The following is a 10,019-nucleotide window of genomic DNA, read 5'->3' as shown; positions in this document are numbered from 1 at the left end:
CACGTTGTTACCTGGGACATCCCACTTCTTCACGATCTGATGAAACAACTGCATCTTGAGCAGGCAAAACAACAAATGTAAAACAAACGATTAAAATTACATGAATGGAAAGGGCATGATGAGTAGGAGAAGCGCATAATAGGAGATGATGAAAAATCTCTAATTTCTTCCAACCATGCTGATTTCATCATGAGTGCAATTAACTGAAGAATTGACTTTGAGATGTTCAAGTCCTGTGCAACAAATAGAATCATATATTCGCATTTCAAAGAAATCCCCAATCCCATCATCTAGTTGCTCTGTAGACTGCAGTCCGCCAACCTTTATAGCTACAAACAGGAATCTCATAGGAAACTTATAAGGATGTAAAGCTAATTAGTAGTGGTCGAGCTGCGAGACCTTGTTCAGCTTCGCTTAGACCATTATTAGCCGTAGGCTGGAGCAGACGACTTCATTAATAAACAGAGATTGCAGGAGAGAAATCCACGGGCAATTCTCGCACATTGATCAGAAGCATATCATATCAGTTTAAGGTGAGGGCCCATTTGGAGTCTGCCAGAAAATTATCATGTTGATTCAGGCAGCAAGTTGCCAACCCAAACTGAAGGAAAGCGTGAGAAATCGTTTACCTCCAATGGATATGATAGCATCACCTTCCTTGAGAGCTTCAAAAACATGCATTGTTGATAAAACATATGCAGCAAAACAGAATCATCAATAGCACCCCACGGCAGAAACGGAAGGATTTTTCATCCAGACCACCGTTGTCTGACGTATGTATCTTTCCACATTGCAGCAGACCAGGATGTAGATGTAAGAAACCAATTGATGCTGGAACGTTGTTCTTCCTAGTTAGCATGCATGCCGATGCTTCAGCAGGCTGATTCTGCACATCAGTAGAGTAGAAGATGACGATTTTGGTGGCAGGCAAGGATGTGATTATGCCATAGGGAGTGGGTTGGTAATATGTATGGAATGGGAGCGGAGAGGACATGACGGCCGGCTGGGGAGAGGAGATGGTACGCCGTCGCAGTGATTAATACTCTGTAATGGAGAAGAGAAAACATCGGTGGCTGTTCGTTTCTTTCGTGGCGAAGAAAACAATACAGAAGCCTATTAAATGCTAGAATAATGGGCTTGACGTGGCCCGTATTAGTGGGCAGAACCTTGACCGTTTCTCAGCTTGAGTAGAATTTACGACCGATTAAGTGGTAGTGCATTTTTTTCCCTCTTCGATTAGGTGGCAGGTTTGCTAGGTGGCAGGCTATGATTGCTTGGAAATGCTAGATGAGGTGGATACCTTGCATGTTAAGAGAATTATAGTTAGTGGGGATGAACTTCTTAGTTATATAGGATGTTTCATCAAGTTATGTTTCTATCGTCGGTTTGCTGCTTCAAAATTCGTGCTATAATGCTTCCTCATATCTTTAAATCTGCACCAAACGTAGGGTCTTTTTGGTTTGTGTCCCCAGCTCACCCTACCAAAATAATGGCCATGCCAACGAAATGTGCCTCTTGTTTGGTTTGTTTCTACTACCTCCGTTTGATGAATAAGAAGCACAGGTATTTTAAGATGAACTTTAATCCAAAAAATGGAGCAATAAAATCTTGATTATGTTGGACATATTTAGTATCGTTGGATTCAAATTTTAAAAACAAACTTTATAAATGCTAAATTTGTACCAATAATCTTTATGCATTGGAAGAAAAAAATAGTAAAATAGACATGGAAAACGAGAACGCCCTTTCGCTAAAATGAAGGGAGTAATTGTTTGGCTGCTTATGACCGCTGTAGTGCTTCTTTCATAAAGTTGCCTATATCTTTTAGCAAGTTTAGGGCTTACCCAATTTTTTGGCGTGGGCGCTAACCAAATGTACCCTTAGACTGAAACTTATTAAGACAGTGGGCCTTCTTTTTTTTAGAGCTGCCTAGGTAGCCGTAAGGGCGTTTCTAGCGGCCAACGCAAGCGGAGATAAAGCAACCGTTTGCGTCCGCGTGAACGAAAAATGGGTTTGCACCCCAGCCTAACGGCCTAACGCAAATTGTTCTAGTTGTTCGCAGGGACGCAAACGCGTCCCAAATTTAGGGTCGAAAAGCTCGGCACTGGCTGCCTGGATTGCGGCGGTGGTCACCCATGGAGGTTGGCGATGGAGCGACTCGAGGGACGCCCGCTCGCCGGTCAAGGCAATGGCCATGTGCACCGACGCCTCCGCTCCCTTCCCCATGCCCTCACGGTAGAGGCTGTAGAGCGAGCCCTCGTGGAGGTAGGGGATCTACTCCGCCTCGAACCCACGCAGCGCTTCGAGATGCACTGCATCCGGATCTTCCGGATAGCGAGCGCGAGCCATGGCGGTGATGCGCCTCTAGGTGCTTTCATGGTCGTCCATGGCCTGTAGATAGGGACTGCCATAGAAGTCCCAGTGGCGGCCATAATAAAGGCACGGCAGGGCGGGAACCAGCCGACCCAGCGGTGGCGCAGCGTGCCAAACGCTCGGCCTCGCGCGTGACGACGGGACTCGATGATTCATTAGTCGTCATTAAAAGCGATTCACAGTAAAAGAAAATACATTGGGCCGCTCGAAACACCCCAGACCACCCCAGACATAAACAGTCGCATGAGCCTTTTTATCCAATTTCCGCATCGGCCACCCGATCCAAATAGATGCAAATGGTCAATTTTAGGCGTATGGTCTGCGCCGGTCTGCTGGAGATGCGGGTAGAAAGAGATTTCTCCTTTTTTGCGACCTTGTTCTCCAAAGTTCAGAATTAGGAAAGAAGGAAAACAGTGTTTTTCTGCCCGATTTGAATGGTCATACATACTTCACGTGCTAAAACTGCGTCACCAGTCGGCACGGCAGCACTGCCGCGTGTCAGCAGGAGCACGAATCGTGGGCCCCGCGGCCCAAACGGCCCGCCTAACCTCCTCTCTGCTCCGCGCACCCAGCTCCCGTCCCTTCCCAACCCTCCTCCGCCCCACGCTTCTCCATTCCATCCACGCCCGAGCTCCCACTCCTCCCATCGTTCCGGAATCCCCACGCGCGCCGCCGATCGATCGATCGAGCTCCTCTCCCTCCTTCCTATCGCCAGGTCGATCCCGCCATCTGAGGGCTTCCTCTCCGTGCTGTTACGATCGATGCATTGAGCTCCTGACCAGCCAAGGCAAGCCTGATTTCTCGGCTCCTTCCTCTTCCTTGTTTCCTGTTTGATTCGCGTGATTTCTCGATACTCATTTGATTTGCACCATGACATGCCGATTTCAAATCCGTTGTAATGGCAATGTTCTGGTCTGCGGTGGGGGATACGGTGTGGATGCGCGGGTTTCTTGATTTGTTCGGGTGGATTTGGTGGGCTCCGCGTGGTCTTTGTTAAATTGTTTCTTGGTAGTAGTGATCTCCCGGTCTCGTCACTGGCTATTTGCCTTTAATTTCGTCTCCTAATTTATTTTTTCTGTAGTTTATGTAGTAATCGGGTTAAAGTTTTCTTTAATGTCAGGTTTTTATTACTCCCTCCGGTTCAAAACAATGAGATGTTGTAATGGCCTAATCTGTTAGTTTATAATACTGTATGTATGTGTTGGTTCATGCATTCAGCTCTTAGTACGTGTATCAATATGTACAAGTGAAAATGATGCGCATGATGTGATATAAAGGCCTGAATCATGCGTCAAGAATGGTTGGCGATAAGGTAATCAACCAAGATGTAATCATCGCTCCAAATACTGGAATATTCAGAATTAGTAGGGAGATCCTATTCTAGGAGAGGTAGAGGTGATGGATACTTTCTTGGCCTCCATTGGCAACAGCATTGTTTTTCCAGTCTTGTGCCGGCTTCACCTTCGGCGAGAGAGTTCAATTGACATCTCAAAGAACCGATGTTGTTTGTTTTCATAGTCTCTGTCGTTACTCTGCATCAGTTTTCCTTTTCAACAGTGTTATTTCCTATGAAGGTTTGTTGTTCCAGAGGCACCAAAACTGAACTTGCTCAACTTTGACCATAAATATGTATTCATTACTGTATAAACAAAGCATTTCATCTTCGGCAGTAACTAGGAGTGTCTGTTTGATTCTGTAACTCTAGAAAAATCTCTGCTCAGCTTGCAGTTAGGCAGTCAACTGATGTACACATATTTAATTTCTTAATTCTCTTTGTTTTTAATTAAAGATGAATTCAATATGGTTTCTGCCGTGGGCTCACCATCTTAGGGACCCTTAAATATGTGAAGCATCGAATAGGGATAGTTGGTTATGCTCAAGCTCTCATCCCCGATATTATGTACATTTCCAGGTAACAGGTTTCTACCACCTTACAAAATAGAGCCATTTGCTGAAATGGGGGGTGTAGTCGGAAAGGGAGACACCCCAAGGCACAGTTCAGCAGCAACAAAGTTAGAACAAAAGATGGTTGAGGCCATGCAGCAGAGGGCACAGGAAGGGACTTCTCTGAGATCATTCAATAGTGTCATTATGAAGTTCCCTAAAATTGATGAGAGTTTGAGGAACTGCAGGATTATTTTTCAGCAATTTGGTGAGTATCTATTATCCCCTGCACATAAAGTCGTGGACCAAAGCTTATACTACATACCTTTTATTTGTACCACACACCAAAACTTCAAAACACAAGTTGAAAACTGTTTGAGATATGCTGAGTCTGAAGTTGATGAACTTGATCAGTTAGTTAATTAGGCTAGTTTTCCTTTCATATAATACTGTAATTTGCTAATCTCATTTGTAAAAATTGCTCTTGATTGTTGGATCTGTTTCCTAGTCCCTTTGTGTGTCATCCTATAAAAAAAATGCTCCGTTTGCGCAGATGAAGATTCAAATGGTGAAATAGATCAACTGGAACTGAAGCATTGTTTCCAAAAGCTGGATATCTCATTCACAGATGAGGAGATAAAAGATCTATTTGAGGCGTGTGACATTTATGAACATATGGGCATGAAGTTTAATGAGTTCATTGTCTTCCTGTGCCTTGTTTATCTTCTCAATGATCCAGCTGTGTCGAAGCAGTATCCTTCATACTTCTATGCATAAACTACCCCTACTTTTAGAGTTCTTCCTATCACTTGGCGCTGTGCTGCAGTTTCTACATTACATGGGAGCTAATCATTACCCAAGTTCATAAACGTAACATTGATTTTCTCCACGAAATTTCAATATGCATAGTTCTGTTTGACAAAATACAATATGAATTTGTTTATCAAAGCTAATGATAGATACATTAACTTAAAGTTCTCTTGCGAAAAAAAAAATCCATGCATTGATAAATCGACATATGTAGTAGGAATTACTTGCAAAGTGTTTCAGATCAGGTCTCTAAAGATTTTAATTATATTGTTTCAAATAAAAACACAAATGAAGCTCTATAAAAAAATGTAAGAGGCATACTTAAAATTGTCGAAGTGATATAGTTTATTTATTCAGCGTTTTGGCCATTGCAAGAAAGTAGATCATATAAGGACAACTAGGTAGATAAATGTTTCTTCTGATTTTATGAGGAGACCTGTTTTTGTTCTGTTTCGATGAGGAGACCTGTTATGTCCTTGATATGTTGCTTTAGAGAAAAAGAATGGGACTCGGTAACCTTGAGCCTACGTTTGAGACACTGGTTGACGCATTTGTCTTCTTGGATAAGAACAAAGATGGATATGTCAGTAAGAGTGAGGTGATAGAAGCGATCAATGAGACCTCTGCAGGAGAGCGTTCTTCTGGGCGCATAGGCGTGAAAAGATTTGGTTAGTTATCTCCCCTGCAGCACCATACTGAATCTGAATCCTCTATAAAACTTGAAGTGTTACACAAACTATGCTTTTCTGTTGTTCTATCTTCGGTTTCTCAATTAATTTGTTTTATGCATGTTATGTAGTCACCATCCCTTTTGTAGGCATATCTGCAGTTCGAAAAAATATTTTTATAAGGTGCATCTGCTGGTGAAAATAACTATGACTATGTTGTCACCACCTCATTCTAGTTTGCTTTGCAATGGCTTTGTGATACGCATCCCTGTGAATGTGGGTTGTGAATATGTAATCTATACAAGTTTCAAGCTTCTGGCAATTTTAAATTCCTTTGGGACGTCCGTGGATGCTTACAAGTATTTTTTTCCTTCATGCTCTGCACTTGAAGAATTTTTGTTTCAGTTGAACAACTCCATGGGAGGTTGTTTCAGTTGAACAATTTTGGTAGTACTTATTCCAGTACACATTACGAGAGTTTCCTCATTTTTGTTGACACTGATGTTTACTCCTTGGTGGTTCCAGAGGAAATGGATTGGGACAAGAACGGAACTGTAACCTTCAAGGAGTTTCTCTTTGCTTTTACTCGCTGGGTCGGGCTTGACGAGAATGAAGATGATGACGACGATGATGAATGAGCGCAACTGAAGATTAGCCATTCTGCATAGCCCAAGTCAGCCTCAGTAGGCCTCCAACAGCTTTCCTGCCAAGATAATGAAAGAATAGTTTAAAATGTTCATTGGTGTCTTGCCAATTATGCCTATTTTTAGAGCGCCAGTTATGTCTGTTTATGTTCTTGTTAATAGAATGGACCAAAGTTGTTGACAGAATTTTGCGATAAAAGATTGCTTTGGTAACTGGTGGTGTCTGAGAAAACTGCAAACCTAGCCTGAGCTAGGTATGTGATCATATATTACCACACCAGTCAAAGGTTTTGTACGCTCATATTTTGGGATGCACAAAATTGTAGTGTTTTAAAGGGAGCTGTTCTTATTTACCAAGAAAATTAATGTTAGTTTTTTCTAAGATAATGGAAGATGTGGTTGCTCTCAGGCCTTTGCATCCATACATGCACCCGGGTGACAAATCTGCAAAGTCCAATTGCATGGGTATACTTCACCGATTTGTAGATCCAACGTTGTTTTAGAAAGAGCAATACTATTGATATTCTTTGCACTACCATACCATTACTAGTTGAATATCCGTGCGTTGCTACGGTTTCTTTCAATTCACAAATATAGGTAAGATAACCACATAGTGTTACACAGGTATTAAAATTCGAACTTTACTAGCTAAATAAATGTGTGTTGCTACATATCCACGGTGAACACTGGCCTGCAGAATTCATGTTGATTGTGAGGAAACTCAAGTAATCTCAAGGCGAAGCGATTCCAGAATCACAGTTATTGGTCCCATTTCTCCTCCGACTATGTCAGGAATGTTATTGGTCATTAATCCTTCGCATTGGTTGTGCGTGTTGGCTTCAACTTCATTCCCTACTCCTAAGCTTATTTTCATCAAACACGATTCTTGTTTTAAGAAGAATACTGTACTTTTTTTTTGCGAAAACGCAAAAGTCTTGTATTTCGATGCATTGATAGATAAAAAAGGTTTGTTTATACAAGTCCAAGAGAGGACCACACCACGCCGTACAACTCAACCCAAAAGACCTAATCTAGGGGAGAAGTTGGCGAAGCCCCCGGCACCCGCGTCCGCCCATTATCGCGCCTAGTCTTTGATGTCGCTAAGTAAGGAGGTCACGGGGCGCGCGTTGTCAAAGACCGCAGCGTTCCTGTGCTTCCAAATCCACCACACCATGAGCATGATGAGCGACGATGTTCCTTTGCGCAACTGGCGAGGGGCGATCTGCACCGCTAGCGACCACCACTCCGAGAAGTCACCCTCAACCAACCGTGAGAGGTCTAGCGGTGGACCGAATCCAGGGCCGGTCCTGAGGTTTGGGCCTGGGGCGAGACTAAAACTCAGGTCTTTAACATAGATATCACAACAATATAATACTAATACATATACGCATAAAAGTATGTTCTCAATAATATTTAAATGTCCACAAGCACTAGCATATCAAATAATTTATATACATTACCTTAAAATTTTCTTGTAGCATCTTTTTGATGCAAGTTCGCTTATGGTGAGATCGATGTCGATGTCATCTAATAATTTATGTAAGGCTCTTGTGAATATCTCCCCTCTATTATTGTATCAAGGCCGTCACTTGTTTTGCTCTTCTTCTTTTAGTGTTACCAGATGAACACTTTCTCAATAAAGAAGACATGATAAAAAAATCAAATCAAATTTCGAATGTAAAAACTATGCATCATGTATAGGAAGGTAGAGTAAAGTAATAAACCTTAGAAGTTAGATCGGTTAAATCGGCGATGCCTGTGTGCGCGTATTCTGGTGACCAGGTCGGGCGCTCCCGAAAATTGAAACCGGCGAGATGACGCCGTGAACTGACGATCAGAATCTCAGAATTAGTTAAATTTTATGAGAAAACAAAAATCCTACCCTCTGTAAGCCCCGAGCTTGCGAATTATTACTGTGTCTCAGCAGATCGTTGTGGTCCTCTACACTGAGGACGAACTGAAGATATATTGAAGGAGGCCCTGCGCAGAGTCTCGCGGATCGTTGTTTGCCAGCCTGGGTAGTCGAACTGTGGAAGCCGAGGCGAGGAGGCGTCGAGGTTGGAGACGAACCGACCCGTCCTTGGGATTGCTAATTGTTTTTTTTAGAATAAGGGATTGCTAATTGTTGGCAGGGCGATGAGTAAATCCCTGCCTGTCGCTGATTGCGGTAGTGCGAGCCTAGCCCTGCCCTCGTGCCTGGTAGGCTCCCGATTTCTTTTTCTTGAACTCACGATCAATCCCTCCTTCGTATGGTCCATAGGCTTTTCTTTTGCGCTGGCCTGGACTGTAACATGTACACACGTACATATAAATACTACTCCCTCCGTTCCTTTCTATAATGCCTATTGTTTTTTCGCAATTGTTTCAGAATATAAGAGGAAAGCTGTGTTTTTTTGCAAATAACCCCTTCCACCGATTTGTTTCCGTCCAGAAAATCTGGAACGAATCTGTTCACGTAGAGAAAATCTGGTATGCAATCACGTAGAGAAAACCTGGACGTGAGATTAGGAAGGAGTAGATCACGCACGCGTCTGTTAAGGAAATAGCAAATACATATCACGTGAGATTAGGAAGGAGTAGGCCGCGCGTAGGGAGCAGATCACGTCTCCGATCTGTTTCCAGTTTCCGTTTTTTTCTCTCAAATAGCGCTGGGGGGTTTTGTGTCAATAAATTTGCTTGCGCTAATTTCCGTGCCAAAAAACAATAGGCACTATAGAAAGGAACGGAGGGAGTAGATAATACCCCGCGCGTTGCTGCGGATTATTTTACAAAATTAAAGGTGTAAAATTTAAAGATAAATATGCACACAAAATGGAAAAGAGATATTTTGGTCATGTTGCTCTAGCTGGTATAGAATCCATATAGGAATGGTACAATCACCCATAACACATGTGTAATGTTCAACATTTTTGTTTCCAACAAAGTTGAAAGAAACAACCATCATCTATGTTTTCTATAGGAGGATCAAGTATTTTTTAATTTAATTTAGTCAGCAACCATCATCTACGTTTTCTATTGGAGGATCACGTGTTTTTTAATTTAATTTACTCAGTAGTGTTTACATACTTATGTACAAAACAGAATGATAGGTAAATATATTCAAATTTACTTGCTGACAAATATGAACGTGTTTTATCCTGTTATGTTCAAATAAGTAGATTATCCCTGATGATGGATCATACATGTCTCCAAAAGCCCTGCAGTTATGATCTAAGGATAGTTCGCTAGCAAAGACTGGGAAGAAAATTAAGAACCTGAAAACATCTGCAGGTAAGGCGTGGGATGATTCCCTGCACACATAATAGTTCATACTTGTTAGACATGCCTTGAAACATTGTTTAATTAGCTGATTAACACACTCCTGCGGAACATTTATCAAAATTGAAAGGTGTAAAATTTATATTGATGCATTTTGAATGTATCGTACTAATAGTTCTTCTTATGATATGTCACTTAAGATGGCCACAACTGGTTACACCTTTTACAAAAGGAAAAAAGTAAAACATTGCAGTGCCATCAGTAATTAATCTTACAAATTGTTAGTTAAATAGATGTATAGGACCTGTATATACATGTGTGGGAATGGAAAAAAGTAAAACCCAAGATCGATTTAATAGGAAACTACTAAAATAGGTATATG

The 10,019-nt window shown here is 41.9% G+C and overlaps 1 protein-coding gene across 1 annotated transcript; it reads left to right on the top strand.

The window, feature by feature from the left end:
• The first annotated feature begins 2,973 nt into the window (after positions 1-2,973).
• LOC124686763 (probable calcium-binding protein CML21) lies at positions 2,974-6,592 on the top strand. Its single transcript, XM_047220664.1, has 5 exons — positions 2,974-3,160; positions 4,286-4,525; positions 4,811-5,009; positions 5,563-5,735; positions 6,261-6,592. Exons 2-5 carry the CDS (start codon positions 4,330-4,332, stop codon positions 6,371-6,373), a joined length of 681 nt encoding a protein of 226 aa, XP_047076620.1. The 5' UTR covers positions 2,974-3,160; positions 4,286-4,329; the 3' UTR covers positions 6,374-6,592.
• The last annotated feature ends 3,427 nt before the right edge of the window (positions 6,593-10,019 follow it).

The sequence above is a fragment of the Lolium rigidum genome, chromosome 2 (assembly GCF_022539505.1).
Source record: "Lolium rigidum isolate FL_2022 chromosome 2, APGP_CSIRO_Lrig_0.1, whole genome shotgun sequence".
NCBI classification, from domain to species: Eukaryota; Viridiplantae; Streptophyta; class Magnoliopsida; order Poales; family Poaceae; genus Lolium; species Lolium rigidum.
Note: the sequence above shows the minus strand (reverse complement) of the source record. Positions and strands in the feature narration are given on the sequence as shown.